A 24,746-nucleotide genomic window follows, 5' to 3' on the forward strand; every position below is an offset into this window, starting at 1 on the left:
GGCGCGTATGGATCGTCCCTCTGCCGGCGCGCACGGACGCTTGGCGGGTACGAGCGGTCCGGGGTGCGTCTGAAGACGGGAGAACGTGGTGACCGTGGGCCATCGACCGGTGCGGAGATGTTCTCCTCCCTGCGGCGGGACCACCTGAGGAACAGGCCTGGGCGGGTTGCACGGCGCCAAGCCCGGATACAAACGATGATGCGGTGTGGATGTGTGTGCAGAACATCTCCCTCCACGCCGGCGCACGCCCAGGTGCAGACGCACCCCCGGCTACCGACTCCAACCTCTTGGAGAGCAGGAACTCTCATTTTCTTCTTGTCTCGGGGGAAATCTGCCATCTGATATGAATCCAGAGCTTCCTGGGCGTCGCCTCAAGATATTGTCTGAGGAGATCAAGGGGGGCGTGTTTTTAAAAGAAGAATGGAAGATCCTTGTGCTCTGACAAATCCAATTTCTTCATCTGGCTTTGGATCCACCTAATCCACCTTCAGCGGGGCAATAAACCCCCCCCAGCGGAGTCCGGCCTGTAAACATGAACTCTCGCACAGAGAAGTTTGAAGAAGCATCCGGCTCCAATTAGGTTCCTGGAAGTAGCCTCCATCAGGGGAGCCTTCTAGTTCCCACGGGCGGTGAGGGACCACGGCAGGGACGCTGCCACCACGTGCACCTTCAGCTCCGCGCTCAAAGACTAATGGGCGAAGAGGAGGAAGAGGAAGACGACAAGGACGCGGTGGAGGTGAAGCTGCCGCAGCGTTCGTGGACTGTCAGGTGGCTAAAGTGGGCTCTATCTTCTCCCTGCACTGCCTCACCTTGAGAAGAACCCCTTCAGTCCTGCCGTGAGAAGCTTCTGCCTCGGAGCAGGAGCTGAGATGGTTGTCCAGGCTGAAGGTCCAGCTGCCTGGTTCCTCAGCACTCTAGTTTCTGAAAGATTCTTGGAATCTAGGACAGTGAACACACTCAGCTGCTATTGTGCTCTTCCGTGTGTGTGTGTGTGTGTGTGCGCGCGCATGTGTGTGTGGGTGTGTCTTCACACACAGTTGAACTCCCACTGACCCCTCGGCATGTCGCTCCCTGTGCAGCCTCCTGTTGGACCAGCAGCGCACAGCTGATGCTGGCAGGGATGGAGGGATGAAGGGATGGTGGGATGGAGGGATGGAGGATGGAGGATGGAGGATGGAGGATGGAGGATGGAGGATGTAGGGATGGAGGATGTAGGATGTAGGGATGGAGGGATAGAGGACCGAGGGATGGAGGATGGAGGGATGGAGGATGGCTGGAAGGGTTGGGTGTCAGTGTCAGGTGATGTTGAAGAGCTGTAGGGAAACAATGAAGACACAAGGGGGAAACAAACACAGCGAAGCCGAGGCCGTTAGAGAGAAAAGTGAGGAGGTGGAAATGATGACTCTTTCTAGACACCCAAACACTTCTGACACTTTCCCTCGCGGCGCCAAACACACACCGAGCATCAGTCCTATTCAAAACACACATTGTCGCTATTTTTATTATGGTTCTTGTTTTCATTTTTATAATCGTTATCATTGTTATCATTTGCATTTCATTGAGATTGTCATTGTCGTAATTAATAGTGATAGTGATGCAATAGTGATGCAGAAAAATACAGATTTAAAGCAAAGTCACCGATTTCATATTGAATTGTTTTTATTTGCTAATTCCCTCGTTGGAGTAGATGTGAAACCCTGGATTCTGAAGTGAAGTCTTGGTGTCCATCAGAGGGACGACACGCGTTAGATATTCTGGAGATGAAGTCACACTGAGATGGTCTGGACGTGGACGGAGAAGGACTGACTAGAAGGATGCTGAGGTCGGAGAAGGTCTAGAGCAGGGACGGGCAAACTACGGCCCGCGGGCCACATCCGGCCCGTTGGTCTTTTTAATCCGGCCCGCCGAAGATCGATACAGAATTTATACTTGATCTGGATGATCGGATCAATGAATCCGGGAAGATTATAGCTTTTTCGGAGCTTCTTGAGCTACCTGAGCCGAAGGAGACGGATTGTCTTTGTGACTGAGCGTTTACCGTGGACATACCGACAGCGTGAATGAGCCGGACGTGAAGCGACGAGGGAAAAGCCGGTTTGTGCGTGAAATGCAAGCAAACGTCAGAGCCTTCAAAACCGAGCTGCTTTTATTTTCAAAGCAAATGTCAGCCGTGTTATTATGATATATCATGATATGTACTGTTCACTCATGCGTTTTTTTAATACGTATCGTATCTCGCGCTGATCCGGCCCGTCTGTCGAGTTTTAAAAGTCAATGCGGCCCCTGAGCCAAAAAGTTTCCCCACCCCTGGTCTGGAGGAGGACCAGGGAGGAGGTTTAGGGACGGGGTGAAGGAGGAGGGAAGGTTAATGGTGGCGCAGGAGAGCGTTGGACGGAGGCTGCCGATTGGCTGCGGCCCCTGGGGGAGGCAACTGACGGCAGAAGGTGAAGCGGAAGAATGTTTTTCCGCCTCGGTCGAGGTGAAACAGAGGGATTGCGGTCGTAGCTGTCGGTCCATTTTAGCGGGCCGTCCTCCGAGTGACCCCGCGCCCTCTGCGGCCGGTACGCGCCGACCCCCCGGGCGACCGCCGCCCTGCCCCGACACGTCACTCTGAGCCGGCATTAACCCCCCCGGAGGTCGGCCAGCCGCTCTGAAACATGGGAACGGCCGGTCACGTCTGCGCCGGGCTGGCCGCCGCCGCCGCCGCCGCCGCCACGCGGGAGCCGACCCGCTCGCCCGCGGACCTTTTTTCATTTTCGTGACGGAAGTCAATCCGGCCAGAACGAGGCGCTGCGGGAGCCGCTTATAATTGCCTTCCCTCCACATCCACTTTCCCAAATTGCATAATTTTCTACCCCCTATATTTCTGCCCCCCCATGTGACGCTCGCCCTCCATTATCCAAACACAATACAGATGAAACGATAGCCAGATTAATTGCCCTTCAGCTTAGTATCCTATCATCATGTGCCATCTAACGCTCTCGTTCTGGTAATGAAAATGAACCCGTCTCCGTTTAACTAATGGAGTCGTATAACTTAAGCATTCTCTTTGATGAGTCAAAAAAGGAATAGGTAAGTCATTGATCGCCGAGCGCCGGGGCTTCTTAATTCTCTTTCATATCGGAGCCGCTCCGAGAGACACTTTGTCACACTTGGACTCCTCTGATCAGGCTCCTTCGGCGTGGAGCGGCACCCTCTTTTCCACGGCTCAAAAACGCACAATGTGTGAAATAAGGCCGCGAGAAGTTTGTCTTTAAGTTGCGTCATATATTGCGCGCCTGGCGGAATCAGCTGTTGGACCGTGATATAAAATGCGAGGGGAATCCCAGGGCTTGGACCGCGAGCACATTTCCTCCTTGATGTTATCTTTCTGGATTAATCTTTGATGGCGCCGTTACTTTCTGATTTAAGAGCCCACTTAGATTAAAAGCGCAGAAATGCAGCCAAACATGTGGGATATTAAGGATTTAGCCGAACCGCCGCGCTCGACGACTCCGAGAGCCGCTTTTCAGCAGGTGAGGTTTGCGGGGTCTGCAGGGTTTGCAGCTCAGCGGCAGCAAAGTGTGTGCGTGCGTGTGTGTGTGTGTGTGTGTGTGTGCGTGTGTGTGTGTGTGTGTGTGCGTGTGCGTGATGCGTGCGCCTGTGTGACACGCAGAGAGCTCTGAATCCAAGGCCGTCCCTGCGCACATTATTAAAAAATGGCAGGAGAGGGGGGTCTGTTCTTAAATCTCCTACCTTGGGGGTCCTTTAAATGAGTTTCGGCCGGCCACACTTCTGAGCGGGAGGGAATTCCACCGAGTGCAGATTTGCATAAATAGAATCAGAATAAGATACTTGACATGTGAGGAAAGATTATGTCGGTGCTGGCTTAAGCTAATTAGCCAGGAATTGAACCGTTGTCCTACATAGGCCCCTGGCTTTCTTTTTTCCTTGCAGTAATCTCAATTAAAAAAAAGGCACAAACAGCGTTCCCAGAGGTGGCAGGTAGTTTGTGGGACGCGCGAAGCGGCGCGACGTCCTTTTTGTCTGGGAGGCGGGGCGGCGGCCAACTGGAAACCTAATTGCTCTCACCAGACGTGAGTCTTCACGTCGGGCTTTATGCACATTTTAATTCGTGCCGTTGCAAGAAAAAGGGTGAGAAGAGAGAAACAATGAAAAACAAAACGAAAAAAAAACAAGGATCGTCTCCGAATCCTGGAAAAAAGCGTTTATGCTCGGAGGAGTTGATTTAATGCGACTCGCACAAGTTTAAGGAACGACCCACGGCAGGAATTGGGCGACGGGGACGCCTCCGCTCCCGCACGTCCACGGGGGACGGCGGCGGCGGCGGCGGAGACGCCGTCCCGGGTCCGACCCAGAATGAACCCCGCGGAAAACCGAGAAGGAAGCGGGAAGAAGCTGCCGCAATCATACGGGGAGCTGAGTCAATTATGCAAATTCTTTCTTGTTTATTTTAGATTTGGATTTGACTTTCACTCCGCCAGAGTGGGCTCATGCTTTTGTATTCCGCTTTAGAAAACACCAAACAAAAAATTAATGTAAAACATTCACTCCAAAGTCAAAACGACATTTTGTTTCGTAATTATTTTATTTCCCCCTAATTATTTTTACCTAGTTTTTCCAGATGCCAGGCGGCGCGGCTGCCCGACGGACAGCTTCATTATGCGCATCAAGGACGTGCACGGTGACACGTTTGACTGACGGGACAAACTGTGTTTTAATGAGCTGCGTTTAACTAACTCCGACCGGCCGGGGCTCGATCGTAAACTCGTGATTATCGATGTATAGAAGCGCAAATAGGAGCCGATGGTGGGATGTCGATAGTCGCGGAAGGAAACAATTGCAGATTATTCTGAAAACCATCATCAACTCACACAGCCTGAAATCCAGGATCTGGTGCACTAATGAAGAAGAAATGAATAATAAGGCGCTCGGGGCCCTCGTGCGGGAGCCGTTCCGGAACCCAGAGTTTTATAGGTTAACAAACACAAGGGCGGGAACGAATGTCAACGATGGAAATCAGTCAAAGGAGTCAGAAACAAAAGAAAAGAGAATTTACAACACGTTTACGACCAGTCAAAAACCAAACTGTCGAAGGTTCATGAATAGAAAAGTGAGTTCTGACAGGGTGCGTATAAATGGCCTGTTTTAACATTTGTAACTCACACATTATTTCCCAAAACGGGCTGACGAAAGCTGTCGACAATAATAGCATTAACAACAACAGCAACAGTGACAACCATAATAATGATAATAATAATAATAATAATAATGATAAAAAACTAATACTTCAGCAGACTCGAGGTGTTAAAGGCTTTTGGATTCCAATGAATTGAACAGTTTGACGTTATTCTGTGTCAACGTACATATATTTTCATTTGTTTAGGTATGTGTTTGAAAATGCGCTCGATAAACCGACTAACCTAAATGGTGATCCGTCTCTGGCCGTCTCTCTTCCATCACATCACGTCTGAAGCAGCCACATGTGTGAACGGATGACTTTTTGCTCAGAAAATTAAATTTCCGGGGCTATTTGACAGTGTTTTGACAGAGTTTCTTTCAACTGGGGCTCGTCATTCCCCACAAGCGGGCATCAACGTGCACCTTCACTTACTGGTTGTGTGGAATCTCAGGCATCAATGTGGCCACACCGACTCTCCGACACACCGGGGCTCCTTCTTCCTTCTCCTGCCTCTTTCTCCTTCCAGCCCCAGACTGCTGTCAGAAGAGTTATCTTGCTCGCGTTGAAACTGGGATGTGCGATTGCGGCTGTGCTTTTGGCGCCGGCATGCAGAACGCACACACACACACACACACACACACACACACACACACACACAGACGGGGAGGATTAGTGCGGAGGACGCGGAGGAGGCGTATCTGCAGCCTCGGCAGCGTCAGGACTCTCCGCCGCCGTGCTGACGAGCCCGAAATCTAATTAGTTTCTCGTTAATGACGGGGGTGACGGATAAAGGATTTGTTTTCTTCTCTTTCTCCTCCAGACACTTCCTCTTCAAGCAGGGCACCGGCTCGTCCGCCCTGATGTCGGGCGCCGGCCAGGGTTACCCCCTGACCTCCGGGACGGTGTACTCGCCCCCGCCCCGGCCCCTGCCCCGCAGCAGCGTGACCAGGCCGCTCTTCACCTTCAACAAGCCCCACCGCTGCTGCAACTGGAAGTGCACGGCGCTGTCGGCGTCGCTCCTCACCCTCACGCTGGCCCTGCTGCTCACATACGTCATCGGTGAGTTGCACAAGGGCGCGTTTCACCCTCCGCCTCGCCTCGCGCGGCATCGTCCGAGTTTTGTTCGGAGAATCTGCCTTTTTACCGTCGGAGTTGGAAAGGATGTGCAAGAAACTGCCTAATTAATTGACAAAGAATCAATGAAAACACAAAAAGCGCTCGAGGAAACGTTGCAGCCGTCACAGAACTGATATGTAGACCAAAAAAAAACACCAGGTAATGTATTCTGGATCCGACCCTCTGAATATGAACCCTATTCCATGTTGCAAACGAGCGGTGCCGGACCAAAGCACACGAGACCGTAATTATTCCATGCAGAACACACACACACACACACACACACACACACACACACACACATACGTTCAGAGTCGCTGGTGCTGTGCTTCCCACTCGTCTTCCCACACACACGCAAATAAACATATTATTTTTGTACAATTTCAACCCTTTTTCTTGCCTGGGTTTTCTTTTATTAATTAAGATTTGTTTTAGGCGTGACCTTTTTGATTTTATTTTCGAGCAAAAGTAATCTCTGCGGGTTTTGGAAGGCGAGGCCCGCTGTAGCTCCTCTGCGTCTTCACGCCGCGGAGGCGAGCCGCGCTGACTTTTCACCACTTCACCATTCATGCTGTTTCATAACAGGACGTCATCAACGCAGAATCAGACTAAATAGAATCATCGCTGCTCCCGTTGCCTCGACCTCGGCCTCCGTCCCACCACCTCCCCGTCCTTCACCACCTCCAGTAAAGAAGCAGCTCAGTTCATTTCCCTCCCACGGTGGTGCTCAAGGTCACAACGGAGCAACGGGGGTTCGCATTAATCACACACACACACACACACACACACACACACACACACACACACAGTGAATCCATGCAGATTAATCCCTAGGCTGAACCATGCTATTCCATTAATGTCCCAGCCCCGGTAATTAGTGCATTAGTGAGGAGTGTGAGTGATGACTTGGAGACGACATCACCTTTTAATTGGTGTCATGCTCCACTCCTGCTTGGCAATGATTGATCTTCGTGTTGACATCGCCATGGCAACCGCGCCCAGATATACAGGCCCTACACGCACTCGATATGTTAGCCTGTAAATCAAAGATATTCAAATCCCAGATTAAATGGTCATGGACTTTATGTCTTTTTCTGCGAGAGGAGGTTGAGACGCCGGCCGCCACATGATTAGGTTTCCTCATTACATAATGATCCAGTCACTTTCATTCATTAATTAACCCGTTCATTAATTTATTAAGAGACTCCAACGGGGGGGGGGGCAAAATTGCCCCCCGTTGTATTACTCTTTTCCATCTCCGCTCCCTAAAAGCCCAGCCGACTCCTGCTGCGCCCGCTGATTCCGAGACAGTTCATTCTTATTAGCCCCAATACTTTAATTAGCGCCCATGGAAATAAAGGGTAAAAACACCGGGCCGCTCGTCGGCAGCAATTAGCGGCCTCGTCTCCGAGGGGGCCGGGAATCACACCGGCGGCCCGCTGATAACTGGAGAGCTGGAATGTGGCTCTCGCCCGGCGAGATGATCGGAGAGCTACCTGGAAACACGCTCGACATCCGGCCACGGCAAAGCCCGGCACGCATCCCGGAGCCGGCTCGTCATTAGGATCCGCCGCCGGGACGACGGCACCGGTTCTGGCCGTGGACAAGATGACAGCATTGCAGTAGAGACGCCATCAGACATCAGACATCAGTTTTCTCCATATTTGTTGCCATTAGTTACGCTCACACACACACACACACACACCTGTGAAACAGGGAATTTGATATTAATAATCGTGAAAATAGACATACTTGCATTGTCTCTCTCTCACACACACACACACACACACACACACACACACACAGGGGGGTGAGTGCACTGTGTTGTTAGGAGGAGTTGGTATTGTCGGTGCTGCTGGTTTGTGAATAAGACCTCGCCGGTGTGAAAAGGCCGCCGCAGCCGTCGGCGACACGCAGCCAAATGGAACCCGTCGTCTGCGGACAATTTTTAAAAAGCGGCTTCATATTCAGCCATTTCCTCATTCTAATTAAAAAGGCATATTAAAAATGACGCAATATAATGATCCCATTTAGAAGCGAGGAAGTGAAGGTGATTGTCTGGTTATGACTGCGCAGAACATCCTGACAATCACAGATATGGACAAAGTGCGGGCTTGAACAGGGCCGCCGCTGTGAGCGGCGCCGGCGCTCCCTCTTCCGCCAACCGTCCCGTGATGGATTTTCTCCCCCTGCCAGTCGGCCGGTGGTAGTATTTTGCAGTCGGGAGTGAAGCGTCAGATCCTTTCCCGGCCCTTCCAGGTAGAGCCGGTGATTATTTCTCACATGTGTCACTGACTCACATCGGGGTCGCGCTCTATTTCTCAATATTTTCATCTGAGCAGAAAGGAATCGTCCTCGGCGGTGAGCTCCGGCTGCAGCCACAGCAACATCACAATCACGGTATCCTGCTCCTCTTGAGCTTCCCAGGACGCCGGGTAACCCGGGCAAGAAATATGAGAGAATTTAGGCACTGCAAATAGTATTATCATTGTTATTAGAGTCATAATAATATTCATCACGCTGATAATAATATTGCAAATGTTCCATTGTACCCTGATGATGTGATGATGTGACGCGAGGAAACGCTGCGACTCATTATCGCCCTCTTTTTCTCCTCTAAATCCGTCCCATCGATGCCGACATGCTGCCCGTTCTGTATCCGCTGGGTGTCTGGACGGCACGGGACCTTAATTTGCCCGTCTAGGATTGTCGTTTGGTCGCGCCGAATCCTCCTGTGACTATCGGATGGTGTCGGGCGGTAATTGTGGCATCTAGAGAGCGCGCGGTGGTGTGATATGGAACAGCATTATTCACTTCTTTTATTGTTTACACTCCATAAAGCACTGTTGTATTGCTATGTTCCATTTGATTCGAATCATGTTGGCCATAAAACATCAGACCCCGTTATTTAAAGATGCTCCGAGCTCTGTGGTGGTCCAGCTCATCATGGGCCGGCGTGGGTGCCTGATGGTCAGCGCCGCCGCCACGTGGCGAGCAGGATGCGGGTTCCATCCCGGCTCACCTCCACTGTTGGTCCGGGACGCCGGCGCACGTCGCATCCATCACCTTTAATCAGCGATTCAATTATTTGTTTTTGAATGTGATCCTCCCATAACTCGGAGGTCGATCCAGGCGTGGATTGAGGGGCTCGCCGCCGTTACCCCGATGCCTCGCTCTCGTTTCTGCCGCTGATTTTTCACCCGGGCTAACGGGACGGGCACAGCAGAATTTTGGAATCCTGCGAAACTTATTCCGGCAAAAGTAAACACAATCAAAGTTAAAGGAGTGACATTTTAGGATGGATTGCGGTTCGGCCCGGAATACACCTCCTCCGGAACTCTGCATTTCTTTCGGCGAGCGAGCCGCCGCGGCGCAGGAACGCTTTTAACAACTTAACACTTAGGAATCTGCCAGCCGGTCCAGACATCGGTCACGCCGCGCGCTTCCATACAGAGTCGCTCCGGTCGCTTTTTATTTTCATTTTTCTTCGAGGAAACTGTGTCCATCTTAGCGGCGGAGAAGCCCCTCAAACCTAATGAGGATTTTTCAAAAGGCGTCCACGAGGAACCATGCGTGCCGATTCCACTTCCTTTCTCTTCACGTGCGGCTTCGCCATAAGACGCGATCTGTCCTGCGCTCGAGCTCAGTAAGACGGGGAAACAAGAAAGACTCTTCATCCAGCCTTTCTCTCATCCTCCCTGGGTCAGGGTTGGTCAAATTTACACGTTCCCTCGGAACGGATTCACCGACGACCGGCCGCCGCGCCAGGTTCCTCGCGAAAATGATAATCGTCCATGTTTCATTTTCGATGACGAGGTCACCTACGATCTCTTCTGCTATGTTTAGTCACCAAAAAACAATTATTATTTCCCGCTCACTGTGTTCCTTCATGTTAAGAGTTAATTTATTCACGCAGTTTAATCACAGAAAGCAGTCTTTTTGCACGGCAACAATTTTCTATTTGCTTTTTAAAAAAGAAAAAGGAAAATATCCTTCTCGGACGTGTGTCTATTTTTCTCAATTGATTTATCGTGTTTTGGTCGAAGCAAAAATTTCAATTTTCAACCCGACGTAATGGGTCTAATGAGCCTGGTGTGAGTAGCGGATCCGGTCCGGCTCCAGAAGCTTCGAGGCGGCTTCAGGAGCTCGTCCCCCTCCGACCGACCCGACCCCATCCGTCGGCCCTGAATCCCTTCAAGAAGCCGCGGTTCCTCCGCCCGGCTGCAGATATCAGGGGTTCAATCGCCTTTTCCGTGCGTTCATTGGTTCGTTCATCCGATCCATGATGGGGTGGGGGGTCAGAGGCCCGTGACGGACCGGCGGGAGGCCGGAGAGCAAGGAGGGCCTCCCACTTGTGAGGAGAAACGTGGCCCCGGCTCCTTTTCCCTTTTCAACATGCAAACATGGGCTCCTTCTCGAGTGCTCGGCGTGCACGGCAGAGGCGTCTGTTGACACGACGCTTGTGTCATCGGAAGCTTGTGACTTTGACCACCTGACAAGGTCTCCCCGTCCTCGGAGCTGCAGCGAGGCACGAACATCGGGAGCCACAGGGGCCCCCGAACACACACACACACACACACACACACACACACACACACACATTGAAAGGGCCGCGTCATTCTTTCGGTTTTTCTGCCTCCACCATAAATAGATCTTTCTCTTTGTCCCTTTGAAACGGTCAGGTGTTGCTCCCAGAAAGGACACAGCAGAGCGGCGGCTCCTGAGGGCCCCGAGCTCAGACCCCCGTCTGAAGGAACAGGGAGGAGGAGGAGGGAGATTTTCCCGCTCTCGAGCATTTCACCAAAATAGTATCAGAGCTACTGGCGTCAGACAACAAAAAAAAACAAAAACAAAATATTGCCTCGGCTGTTTGGGAGCTCATCGTGAGACGTGTGTGATTTAATTCTTATTCTTTTTTAGGGGGAGAGGCTGGGGGGGGCAGCAAACAACGGGGTAATAACAGCATGCTGGAATTAACGTTTCCAATTAGCACCACAATAGGACAATGCGAGATTGCAGCGATAATGCTGTGCCATAAGTGATTACACCATATGCCCCCTGTTGCGACGAGCTAACGCGGCCCTCCTCTTTTTTTTCTTTACTGCCCCCTTTGCTCTCCTCCCGAACCCCCCGGCGCCGCCGCAGCTGCGAATAGCGTTTGTTAATTTGTTTATCTCCCAGCGTGCCCCTCCCTCATGTAGGCACGCCGCCTTATTAAGCACAACGCGGCCATCAGATACCGAGGCGCCGCCGCCATGATAAAGAACGGGGCATTTAAGGAGAGATAGAGGACAGATTAAGATTGCATTTGTAATCTTGACGAATATTGCCGCCGACAACACCGCCGGTAACTAATTTTCTATTTTAAGCCTCATTTAAGTCCTGCCCCTGCAAAACCATCCATTATTGCTCTATCTCGTTGTCAAAAAAGCTAATTGGAGTGTTTTTCTGCATTAATGAACGTCTCGGCGTTTCGTTAGAATTCCCAGTCGCTGAATCCGGGCGAGGGGGCGTGTCCGTTACGAGAGATCATCGTCTCCATAGCAACAGGGAGAAGCTTCTGACGTACGCGGGACGGATCCGTCACCGGCAACCTGCAATCAAATAATCACCTCCTAATCACATTTGGGCTCCTCGCCCGTGCCGGAGCGTTCAATGGGCGTCTTTATGGTGTTGTTGTGCATCACGCCGAGCTTCGGGGTGGCTGTTGCTTCCATAAAGAGCCAAATGAGTCATTTAAAGCTTTAAGTTCATTACTTCTCACGCATTTCCATTCGGCAAATCTACTTTCACAGTTTGATGGCAATTTCAGGGGGATGCGGTGTAAAAAGTTAACCGTTATCCTCCGGGGTCAAAGTCAGTTCAGTCACCGTTTCAACCGATTACAGCGGGAGAGTCTGAGAGCGCGGAGGACGGAGACGACTCCCGTCGGGCCCTCGCCGCTCCGTTCACAAGAGAGTAAAATAAGTACGGACGCAAAAAGAAACAAAAAGTCTTCAAATTAGCGCCAAACATGAGGTTGGTTTCTGCGCAAATGAATCTTTTCTTCGCTGAGTGAGTTTCTTCTTTGGCGCTGGGTTTGTGAAACCTGCTCCGCTCCGCAGACGTCATGGAGGTCCAGCGATGAAGCCGAGCTGGCGTGGTTACCATGAGCTTCCGGAGCAGAGGCCGGTTTCACGCCGCTCGCCGTCAGGAGCCGGTGCTCGGGCCCCGTCCTGTAGGTGCAGATCCGACCCGGCGTCCAGTGTCACCCTGGCTCGCCAACAAGGCGCCGGATAGACCAAGATGGCCCGAAAGGCCTTGCCGGCGTACTTGGAGTTGAAACGGGATTCCACGGGAATCCATTCTGCGTGGAGTCTCCGTGTTCTCCTGCGTCTGCGTGGGGTTCCTCGGGGTTCTCCGGGTTCTCGACTGAGTGAATGAGTGAATGGCCGTGTCTCTGTTGGCTGCACAGATGAGAGGGTGAATGGTTGCAGGATGAAGGCTGAGCCTGCTGTGACTGGCGACACACATCATGAATGAACGGATGAGAAAATGAAATGAATGGTTCACTGAACAGTGTTAGAATCCGCAAACAAAACACTGGGATGAAAATATAACTTTGCAAATGAAAACAAAGCCATACACACCATGGCATCACAGTAATTTACTACTTTGTATGCTCTGGGTTGAGGAAACAAGTCATTTAAACAACTCGCAGTGATTGTAAAAAATAATAAATAAATGCAATCAATTAATAATCCAGCCTTGTTTAAATGTCAGATAATGTAGTTGTTGGCTGGGAGCATATTTGTTTGATGTGGATTTCCCTGCCAAACAGGCCCGGCCCGTCTCCCGGCGCCGGCTGATTACAGCTTATGATGAATTATTTTTTAGTGGCTGCTGTTGATCACGCTGGCAAAGAGATCAAAGATCCCGCCCGAGGCTCTGGGCTTTGGGCTCTGGGCTTTGGGCTCTGGTCTCGGGGCTCTGGTCTCGGGGCTCTGGTCTCGGGGCTCCGGGCTTCGGGCTTTGGGCTCTGGTCTCGGGGCTCCGGGCTCGGGGCTCTGGTCTCAGGGCTCTGGTCTCGGGGCTCCGGGCTCGGGGCTCTGGTCTCAGGGCTCGGGGCTCTGGTCTTGGGTCTCCGGGCTTTGGGCTCCAGGCTTTGGGCTCCAGGCTTTGGGCTCCAGGCTCGGGAGCCATGTTGTGCCTCTGAGACCTGTAGTTTGAGACGTCCCTCCATCGTGTTCTGCATACGAATCCTCTGAAATGCAAAGCTCTGGATGCACTTGGCCCCAAACGGCTGACCTCAAACTCCCTTCACCGTCAGACGTCCACAAACAATCACAAATGCATCGTGGCGTTTGGTTTCTGGCCTCGGGGCTCGGGGCGTCGCTTCGGCGCAGACACCGACCGGCACAGAGAAGGTTTGCCCTGAAGACGGTATCCCAAGAATGTGTGGAGCAGGAAAAAAGTCGAATCCGTGGAGGTTCTCAGTCCTGCGGGTCCTCCAGGTCCTGGTCCGGCATTGTCACCTGGACCAGGTTTCTCTCCTAGAAGACGTTCCTCCCCTCATTCCAGAGTGATGAGTTGGGTTGTTGTGTCACTGTGCGGGCGTGTTTGTGTGTGTGTGTTGTGTGTGTCACAAGGGCTGAATGTGCGACCGTGAGGCTGATGGCTGGAACCAGTTCTGGGTTGGACCCCCCTGAGCCTCTGGTGGGACCCATCTGGTTTGGGTTGTTGAACTCTCCACATGATTTCTAAGGTGCATATGGATCTGCTGCTGTGTGTGTGTGTGTGTGTGTGTGTGTGTGTGTGTGTGTGTGTGTGTGTGTGATCACGCTGTTGTATGGAGGTGAAAGGTCAGCATCTCTGAGCAGCATGTGGACGTGGTGGTGCAGGATGGACGCCGTGCTTGCAGAGCTGCGAGGGGTTGAAGAGCAGCCACAGTTGGTGTCCTGCTCTGTGAGCTGGCCAGCATGGAAGTGAGGAACGCTGCACTTGGAAGACAGCAGAAGGGCAGGAGATCTGAGCGGAGGAGATTATTATGTTGGTGTGACGGCTCAGGTGTGTGGAAAACGGATGTGGATATGAATCCGGAGAGCAGTCGGTCCAGGGAAAGGTGCGCCTTCCCTCTGCCTCTCTTTACTCATTTGCCTGAGTGTCTTTCCTGGAGCTGAATGGTTTTTTATTATTATTTTCATTTCCCCGCGCGCTGCTTTCATCCTGTTTCACTTCTTCTTTTTTAAAAAAAGCGTTTAAAACAAAAAAGGGGGATCGGCCTTTACTTGAAACCGAACCCTCCGCCGATGTGGATTTATCCTTTCAATATTGAATTTTCTCTCTCCTGCGAGGCGCGTCTGTCGCTTCCCGGCGTTCGCGGCCCTCCGATCTGCAGAAATGTGCTCTGGTAGCTCCCGGGCGGCGGGACGGAGGTTCTTCCTCATCCGTCCTCCAACGGAGAACCTTCCAAGAGCTCCCTGGTCCGAGGAAATACCTTCTGTTTGCTGACATTCGGCCGATCTGCTCAGCGCGCCGAGGCTTTGAGTACGGCCGCGACGGCGGCGTGTCGGAGCCTCGGCTGGCGGCCGGAGGTCCCAGCTTCCTGGGTGGAGTCTCCATGTTCTCGCCGTGTCTGCGTGGGGCTCCTCAGGGTTCTCCGGGCTCCAACCACCGTCCAAACACACGCAGGAGGTTCATCGGAGACCCCGCGTGGTCCGGGCATGGGAACGGTTGAACCGCCCACGACATCTTTTCAGGCGATGGTGAGGTGTCCGGGCAGAAGATATATAATCTCACACATACAGAGAGCGGTGAGAGATATACCCTAATCTAGATTCTATGATAGGAGCGGAACTTAACAGTCAAAAGAGATGCAAATCTGGATCGGTGTAAAGATCCTGCTGCTTTCTATGCGGAGCGTCGAAAGAGCTACAGAATATGGTCTGTATGGATGTGAGTGTGTGGCCTCCGTGGACGACCTGGATCTGGATGGACAGTCTATTTGGCTATTTGGTCGAGCGGTCGCCTCTGACTTCCGACTACCGGTGCTTCGGATCTTCGGCGACTCGAATCGGAAGTGGCTCTGGATAAGCGTCTGCCAGATGTCCGTGACTTGATGTAACGCAACAGTGGAAGGATCTGTACCCTGTCCGTATTTTCGATAGCAGGATGCATAACGTGATCTGTGCGGCCAGTAGCAGGATGTATATCCTCATATCCTCATCTCAGCTGCAGTAGCGGCTGTACCCCCTCTTCTATGTGGCCAATAACCAGCGGCCTGACCTCCAGAAGCATCCTGGTCCCCCGAAGTGCGCGGCCCGCCCGAAAGCGGGGCGTCTGCCGCGGATGAGATCCCGCCGCCGCTCCTCTCTGCGGCCCCGGAGCCCCGATCGATCGGGAATCGATCGTATCCTCATCAATTGCACGGACTTGACTTTTAATTACACCTGAAGTGGGAAGGGACGAATGGGGGTTACGAATGAAGTGACACTCAGATGGACAGTGACAGTGATCTTATCAGTGGCAAATTAAGCAAATTAAAATGGATTTTCCTTTTAACCCTTTACGGCTTGTTTTCTGTCATAAACTGTTTGGCCGGCGATCCTGGCCGCTCCTCACACGGAGCTTGTGTTCCACCGCCGCTCAGTCCCCGCCATTAGCCATAGCAGAGGCGGCGTTGTGATCCGTCACGCGGGAGGACGGAGAACCAACGAAGACCCAGATGCTTCCACACAGGTGGGCCGCACGCCGCAATTAAGCAATTAACACTCGGCCGTGTCTCCGCACCGGGGCGGCGGGCAGGAAAAAGTTTTAAAATGACTTTGAGAGAGCGTTCAGGTGGCGGCGGCGGCGGCGGCCATGCGTGGCGGGCGCTCCGACAGGAACAGAAACGAAATTGACATTTGCATTTTCATCTGTGCGAGTGAGGATGTAATATAGAGCCGGGGATCTTGTTTGACAGCTCACATTTGGGGCGCCGTGCATCAGCCCGATACGTGTGTGTGTGTGTGTGTGTGTGTGTGTGTGTGTGTGTGTGTGTGTGTGTGTGTGTGTGAGGAAAGAAAGTGCAGAATATTGATGCAGACTCTCAGCGAGATCCACAAGCCTGCCGAGGGTCTGCGGCTTCACTCAGCCCCTGAAAGCGAACACAAATGAACATTTGTGGGTCGGGCGGCGAGATCCGCGGGGATGCGGTCAGACGGGTCGCCCTCCGGACGCGCTTCATCCGGAGAGAGGAAGGTTCTGGAACCAAAGCTCCGCCACTTGACTCCAGAGCGGGAGGTTATCAGGCGCTGCCGCTGCACGGCGGACGTGAGTCCTCCCTGAGAGAAGGTGGTAGCGTGCTTCAAACACCTCCATCCTTATGTGGAGACGGACGCGAGTCCCCGGCCGAGATCCTCGGCGGCGCAGGAGCCGCGGGAGACGGCCATCTTTCAAGCGGGCGTGCCGTCGGAGATGGGCGCCGACGTGCACGCCCGCCGTTTAGGATCAAATAAACGAGTAACGAGTCCGAAAGGAGGGCGGGGTGATTTGTGTGCGGCGAGCGAACCCGACAGGACATTTGACCTTTCCACCCGCAGCCACAGCCACAAACTGGTGTCTGAAGGCTAAAAGATGACCTTCATTATATTCGCCCGGCAACCACCGGGAATCTAATTTAATCTTTTTTAATCAGGAAGGATCATTGAGATTAACATCTCTTTTCCAGCAGCCCTGAGAACAAGAGCGGCAATAAGAGCAGCGGCATCACACGGCCGTGCAGCGCCGGGCGGGAAATACAGTCACAATAAAACATCACGGAGAAAACATTAAAAGGCCGGGGGGAGCGAGGAGGTGGGGGGGGGCTTTCGTTATTTCTAAAAGCAGAGTCGTATCTGAAACCAGATCTAACTCCATTAAAGCAGAGGGGGGACGAGCTCGAGGGGGGGGGTATTCACCTGGACTTGTGTTAGGAGAGAAATGTGACGTAGACATAGAGCTCTAGCAGTGGCACGATTAAACATATATGTGTATATTTGTATATATATATATACACTGCTCAAAAAAATAAAGGGAACACTTAAAAAACACATTCTAGATCTAAATGAATGAAATATTCTTATGAAATACTTTGCTCTTTACACAGTTGAATGTGCTGACAACAAAATCACACCAAAATGATCAATGGAAATCAATCGTATCAACCCATGGAGGTCTGGATTAGGAATCACACTCCAAATTAAAGTGTAAAAACAAACTCCAGGCTGATCCAACTTTGATGTAATGTCCTTAAAACAAGTCCAAATGAATCTGTGTTGCTTCCTGAGTGGACACTACGATTTCACACAAGTGTGATTGACTTGGAGTTACATTGTGTTGTTCAAGTGTTCCCTTTATTTTTTTGAGCAGTATATATGTATATATATATATATATATATATATATACATATATATACATATACATACACGCAGTAAAAAGACCCTGCATTGTCGTGACTTGTGAATAAATGAGAGGGTGAACGGAGGCCGGGGATAAACCCCGCCTCTCACCTGATGACAGCTGGGACAACTGGATAGGCTCCGCCCCTCCGCCACATCAGGACATGTGGTACAGATAAAGAATGGATGGATGGATGGATGGATGGATGGAAGGCAGTTTAAGGGATCTTGTAATGGCAAGAAAGAGGCTCAGCGCTGACGACAAAGTGAATCGCTGTCAGTCTGCGGGTTGAAGTGAGGGAGGCGTGATGCCGGGACGCCATGGAAACGGGAAAACTGACAGGCGCCGAGGCCGAATCCGCGGCGGCGTTTTGTCTGGAAAGAGGAAAACAAGCGCGGCGCGACGCACGCGGTCAGGTTTGATTTTGAATGCGAACCTTAAATGATTATATCTCATTAAATTATTCGGTGCGCGGTCAAGTATTTGTACTTGAGTGTGTGATCACATGGTGAGGGCCATCCAGAGTCCTGGCGGCAGGATGATGAAGTCTACTGGTGGAGGTGGAAAGCACTCCATCCAAAGCTGGTGTGTGTGTTCACGGCGTGATGACGCCCGTGTGTAACATGACACCACGTCTCACCTGTGTGCCAATGGCAGGCCTGGCCAAACGGCATCATCCATGAAAACACACACATTGAAATTCAAAGCAAGAAGAACCGTGTCTTATTTATGTAAAACCTTCAAAAGCAGCAGCCAAAACATCTCGAGGGGGTTTAACGTTTCCTCCCAGCAAGGAGCCGCGGTTCAGCTGGGTGAAGGCCGCCTGGTCCGCCCGCTAACCCTTTCCCTAACGCTCAATGACCCAAAGGCCCGGACGAAGGCGTGCGCTGACGCACCTCCGTGCACGGACCCCCTCGGATCAGCGAGGGATTCCAGATGTTTCGTCGGAATCTCCATTTTCACTTTGTCCTCGTCCTTGGTGAGGCGTCGCGCCCGCCATCCCTTCCTGAGCACAATGAATGAACCTTTGAAGGACGAGCCGTGTGGCGGCGCAGCCCGTCTGTCCACCAAGCCGCAGGCCGCCGGTCCGGCCCGTTTCTTTACGGTAGCGTTGATATCGTACGGCACACATGTTCACAGATATTCAGCCCCACCTTCATATCAGTGGCGTCAGTGGCCCGAAGCTCATATCATTTCTAGAGTGTCCCGGCGAAGGCGAGGCCGCGGATCAGGGCCGTCCCTGTGACGCGGATTCTGTCGGACCCCTTTCTGATGGCAGGTTGAACTCGGAGCCCAATCGCGAGGTAGTGGTCGGACCGTTTTCTAATAACAGCAATCTGGACGGAGTGAGCGGCCATGTCGGGCACTGCGGCCGATTGGAAGAACCAAGGCAGAGGGTCGTCTCTGCAAGGTTTGTCGTCTTATTTCGGAGTAGCTATTGCGGCGCTCCGGCGAAGACGGCTACGACTCTTTATTATGAGGTTTGCGTCACGCGCTGGATACAAAGACGTGGTCACACACGATGGCTCGATCGTTGCGCGGCGACGAGTGTCTCCGCTCGGCGTGTCGCCTCCTGCGCCGCTCCTCCCAACAGACGTGTTCCACCACTTCCCTAATTTTAGCTCACAGCTAAATCGGGCTTTCACCTTGCCTTCACGGCCCAATGTCTGTTCGAGATGATGTGTGTACGCCGTCGGTGGCGAGGGACGGCGTTCACAGCCCCCATGTTCAGGAAGACATAAAAAACACCCCGAGTGCGTTAGCATCTGACGAGACGGCGGCACTGTGTTGTCGTACACACCTGCGTTACGCCGTTTGTGTGTCTCAACGCGTTTAACGAGGACGTGTCTTGATCAGAACGGCGAGCGGCGCGTCTGGTCCTGGGCCGGCCCGCTCGAACCGGCCCGTCTTCATTGTTCCAAGCAGATCGCGGGCAGCAGAGAAACAGCGTGGCGTTCGGGTGCACGCCGGAAACCACAGGTAGACCCGGAATCGCCTCCGATTTTCATCCAACCGTGAAAAGAAGAAAAAAAAAAGAACGCTTAAACAAAAAAGGGCTCAGTTGTGTATCTCCATCTTAGTGTGTGATTGCACACATACCCACACACACACTCACACACACACGGCGCTCTTTGCTTGTTTAAGATTGAATATGTGTGTGTGTGTGTGTTTGTGTGCCTCTAAGCCCAAGCTGCTTTCAGCCAGCTGCTTCATGCCTCATTGGGGTTTGTATTGATTGGTCCAGTTTCTCTTTGTTTCCAGCCCCTGTGTTTTGGTGGAGCGCCGCGGCTCTGAGAAAACCCGCTGCCCTTTGCTAAAAGTCCTCTAACAGGCGCGGAAGGCTTTGGTGAAATTGCTTTAAAAGGCGAGGCAGAGTCTGCTGCGAGAGCCCTGAATGGCGAGCCAACCCCCGCGCTACAGATGTCTGCAGAAGGTCACGGAGTCTGCAATAAAACAGCGTGGAAAGCTCCGGACGCTTCGCCAGGTGAGGACGCGCCCGTCCCGCCGCCCCGCACGCACGGAGGGAATCCAGATGTCGGGAAGGTGTTTGCCGCCGGGCCGGCTATCGTGGCGCCGCGTCGCCCCTCGGCGAGAAGGTCCTCTATCGTCCCCGAGAGCCGAAGGACAGAACGACGGGGGGAAATGTGCAAAGCGCAAAGCCGCGATCTTCCGGATTGGCCGAGCCGACGCCGGCAGCAGACCGCCGGCGCCGGCGGCATCCATAATGGAGGAAGCGCGTTCTCGCCTCTGGCTCTCCGTCCTCCGCCTCCCCATCGCCTCGTCCCGTCCAGCCGTGCAGCCGAGGGATGGCAGCGTCTCCTCGCGGCGGCTGTCAAACCTGCCGCTCTCAGATATTCTGTCTTAATTGTGAGCGCTCCGCTATCTGCCGCTGCATTTGAGCGGGGGTGTAATTAAGTGCACTAGTGCTCAGTGAATTAAATGGGTTTCTTCAAAAAGCCTCTCGCCGCAGCCGAGCTTCAAGTGAAAGAGAGGAGAGATAAATGCGGTCTAGCTCGCCGATATGCGGTGATTTTCCCCTGACCGGTGTTTGCTCAGCGGCTGGACCTTCTCACATATCCAGCGGTTTTGGAACCAGAAAAGGGTGTGGGATGTAGATCATCTCGAGCCGAGAGGCTCCCGCAGACCTGGAGGCGAAGGAGGCGAGGAGAACCTGGTCCGGCCGCAGACCGCTTCCAAGGATCCCCGGGACCCATCACAGACCCGGGCCTCGGGCTGCGTCCGGGTCTGCAAATATGAGCCCCAGTGTTCAGAAGGAAGCTCCTGTGGTCCCGCGGGAACTGTTTGCGACTCCTCCGACCTTCTGGGGATCCAGGCAGCTTCTCCGTGCAGCAGACGGCCGAGGAACCCGGGACCCCGGACCTCAGCTCCCGGAAGGATCTCGGCTCCTGCTCCGGGCTCTTTGCACTTCCATCGGGACACAAAGGTGCTCCGTGATCGGAGGAGCTCCCAATCCAGCTCCATTCCCAGACACTTTTAAACCCCATGGTTATCACTGCACCAAGGCTGCAGCAGCTCCCGCCTCGCGTGGTCCTAGTGGTCTTCCTCCTCCTCTTCTTCTTCTTCTTCTTCTTCTTCTTCTTCTTCTTCTTCTCTGGCCTGTTTCTGGGAGCCGAGCCGAAGCTGCAGGTCACACACCCGTCCCTGCCGAGGTCGCTCCACGCCTGTGGTGATGTAACGCTCCCTTCTGGACCGGAATCCAAGCTGGGTAGTTCTGGGAAGTTCTAGCTGCCTGACAGCAGCTCCGGTGATCCCTCCTGTTCAAGTATACGCACGAGTAAATCTTAGCGGGCAAGTGCTCGTGCACGCAGGCGAACACACTTAAACGGCGGTGACTCTGGTATTAGAAGCTCTCAAGTGTTTTGGAGACGGCAGTTTAAAGAACCGTTTTAATGCCAGTCAAACCGGAGGGCGGGCGGGCGGGCGGGCGGGCGGGCGGGTGAGGAGGCAGGCGAGGAGGCGGGAGGCCGGCAGCAACCCGAGGCCATGAGTCTCCGCCGGCCCGATGCAGACGTGGATTGGGTTTATTGGTTCTGAAGCTCCCGACTCTCCTTCTCCTTCGCTCCCCTTCACACTTGTTTTTGCCGCTCGTTCCTCTCTGGCTCCGGTGTCTTTTTATCTCCTAAGCGGGCGGCGTAGCTGGAGGCCGCCGCCGCCGCCGCCGCCGCACAGCTCCCGTGAACAATTGTTTTTACTGTAGGAGCTGAAGCAGATTCTGGATGGAAGGACTGATGCTACTGAGGCCCGGACGCAGACCAGGGCTGTCAGAAGGAATATGCGCGGCGGTGCGCTCGGTGTGTGTGTGTGTGTGTGTGTGTGTGCGCGCACGTGTCTGAGTGTGAAGCTAAAAGAAGCTGGCGGTCCGGGCCTGTGTGTTTCTGCTTGTGTGAGACCACGGATAAATCATTTTTAACTGACTGCGGCGCCACCTTGGCTCTAATGGTTATCGATATGACGGTATATTCTCAGTCCATGTCTGAGACGCCCGGATCTCCTTAAACCCCAAAGAGTTGCATGTTTACGCACCTTTCCGTCCACTTCCCACCCTTCCTCCCAGCAGTGCCGAACCGTGTCATGGCTTCAGTCTCGTCGCCCGCCGCGGTTTGGACTTGCGAGCGACCGGCAGCCTCTCCTCGCCTCACCTTCGCTTTTAGCTTTTAGCTTTTCGAGTTCACCTGTTTACAGATTATCGTGATCACGTTAGAAATAGGTCACAAATAGCTCCATTTTCCACCCGTAAAAACAGCGCCCCGCTTGTTATCTCCGCCGGCCCGGATTTTCCGCCGCTCTTATTTCCCTTCACGGTACTTATAACTCCAGACGTAACGTAGCAAACCTGAGAAAACACGGCGCAGCGGCCCATTCCGGGCTAAATATACCTCTGGAAGCTGCACTCTGGAGCATGTTTTATGCATGTCCTGCTTGAATGAATGAATTAGTCAGCGGGACAGTAATTTGTATTTTTGAGAGGAGCGGCTCGAACTCAGAGAGGAATTCGGTGAAAATAGTGCGTAAGGAATATATAAGAGCAACGGTCCTGATATCTGTGTGGATGAGTTCTCCTCCAGCTTTGCTTCTTGCTTTTGTTCTGCAGCCGCCCCACGTTTGTCATTCCTAATTATTCCCTCTCCGGCCTGCCTTGTGTTTTTTCACACCTCCCTCAGCGGCCGCCGTGCTTTTCCCCATCAGTTGTGTCTCCTTTGCTTTCTTCCTGTGAGAATGAAGAGCAGAAGAGTCAGCGTGCACCTCGCGCGCACGTGGCTGTGACGGTAGCGTTCGCGGGCGAGAGCTGTGACTGGATGATCTCTCTGATGCCGACATCGTGGCTGCACCGGTTCCTCATATTCAGGCCCGTCAGCCGTTGGTCATCCTCATGATGAAGATGCTGATGACTGGTGACCCCCCCCCTGCACACACACACACACACACACACACACACACACACACACACACACACACACACACACACACACACAGCCCGGAGGAAAAACAGTGACTAAACACCATCTTGGCGGTGCCGTGTCTCCTCCAGCAGTGGCTGCGCTGCCTGGCTGACACACCAGCCGCTCCCCGGTGGCGGCCGCTGCCACTCAAAGTACAAACCAGAAGCAGCCGGGGGTTCGGGGACACTCTGACACAGTTTACGGCGAGCGGCGGGGAGGAGGGTGTAGGCAGCCATCTTCCTGTTGTGTAAGCGCAGGGTCACACTGTGATCCGGCTCTGACTGACAGATATGCAAACCGACAGCGCGGCTAAGGTGGTATTGACAAGCTAACCCTGATGGCTGACAGGATGCAGGTGTGAGCGCGGGGGTCGCGAGCGCTGTGTCGCCAATTGTGGAAATTACAGTCACGGTCGGGGAGGCGACTCCCTCAGACGGGTTGGATTATTTACTCGGAGTCCGACGGAGAACGTGCGGGCAGAGCTGGAGATCACTTAGCAACACCGGAGCCCGGCTGCAGGAGCAGGCGAGGAACTTCAGTAGACCAACAACATGGAGGCTGATCTGCAGCCGGACGCCTTCTCTGGGGGTCCCAGCAGCCAATCACCCGCCTCCATCTAACCCAACAGCCAATCACCTGCCTCTATCTAACCCAACAGCCAATCACCTGCCTCCATCTAACCCACAGCCAATCACCTCCCTCCATCTAACCCACAGCCAATCACCTGCCTCCATCTAACCCACAGCCAATCACCTGCCTCCTTCTAGCCCACAGCCAATCACCTGCCTCCTTCTAACCCACAGCCAATCACCTCCCTCCATCTAACCCACAGCCAATCACCCGTCTCCATCTAACCCACAGCCAATCACCTGCCTCCTTCTAACCCACAGCCAATCACCTACCTCCTTCTAACCCACAGCCAATCACCTGCCTCCTTCTAACCCACAGCCAATCACCTCCCTCCATCTAACCCAACAGCCAATCACCTGCCTCCATCTAACCCACAGCCAATCACCTGCCTCCTTCTAACCCACAGCCAATCACCTCCCTCCATCTAACCCACAGCCAATCACCCGTCTCCATCTAACCCACAGCCAATCACCTGCCTCCTTCTAACCCACAGCCAATCACCTACCTCCTTCTAACCCACAGCCAATCACCTGCCTCCTTCTAACCCACAGGCAATCACCTCCCTCCCACAGCCAATCACCTCCTCCTTCTAACCCACAGCCAATCACCCGCCTCCATCTAACTTTGGTTCTTCCTCTTGGTTCGTCCTCCAGCCAGAAATCATGGTGGAGTTTCCAAAAGTGTTTGTCTTCCCCAGTAGTTTGGGAAAGAAGTTCCAGTTTAATCGACATCAACTCGGGAGGATCTGGCTCTTCTGGCTCTTCTGGCTCTTCTGGCTGAGCGTCTCCGTCTCTTCATCCTCCGCTCAGCCATCTTCACGTCTCCTCGCACGCCCGGCAGTCGTCTCATTGTCGCAGTGATCAATGATTCATGTGTGGGAGGTTTTCGGCCCGCGAGCTCGGCTCCAGCTCTCCTCTCCGGATCTTTCTAACGGTTTCCTGCGTTCCTGGAAGAA

The 24,746-nt window shown here is 53.1% G+C and overlaps 1 protein-coding gene across 2 annotated transcripts in view; it reads left to right on the plus strand.

Moving 5' to 3' along the window:
- Positions 1-24,746, plus strand: part of tenm1 (teneurin transmembrane protein 1) — a 203,657-nt gene that overhangs the window by 93,686 nt on the left and 85,225 nt on the right. For both annotated transcript variants that reach the window (XM_086178716.1, XM_086178717.1), the window contains exon 5: positions 6,003-6,241. In XM_086178716.1, coding sequence (XP_086034842.1) covers positions 6,003-6,241 — 239 coding nt within the window. The remainder of the gene's footprint in view (positions 1-6,002; positions 6,242-24,746) is intronic.

The sequence above is a fragment of the Fistularia commersonii genome, chromosome 31 (genome assembly GCF_037954325.1).
Source record: "Fistularia commersonii isolate RoL2024-O1a breed Wild chromosome 31, RoL_Fcom_v1.0, whole genome shotgun sequence".
Taxonomy (NCBI): domain Eukaryota; kingdom Metazoa; phylum Chordata; class Actinopteri; order Syngnathiformes; family Fistulariidae; genus Fistularia; species Fistularia commersonii.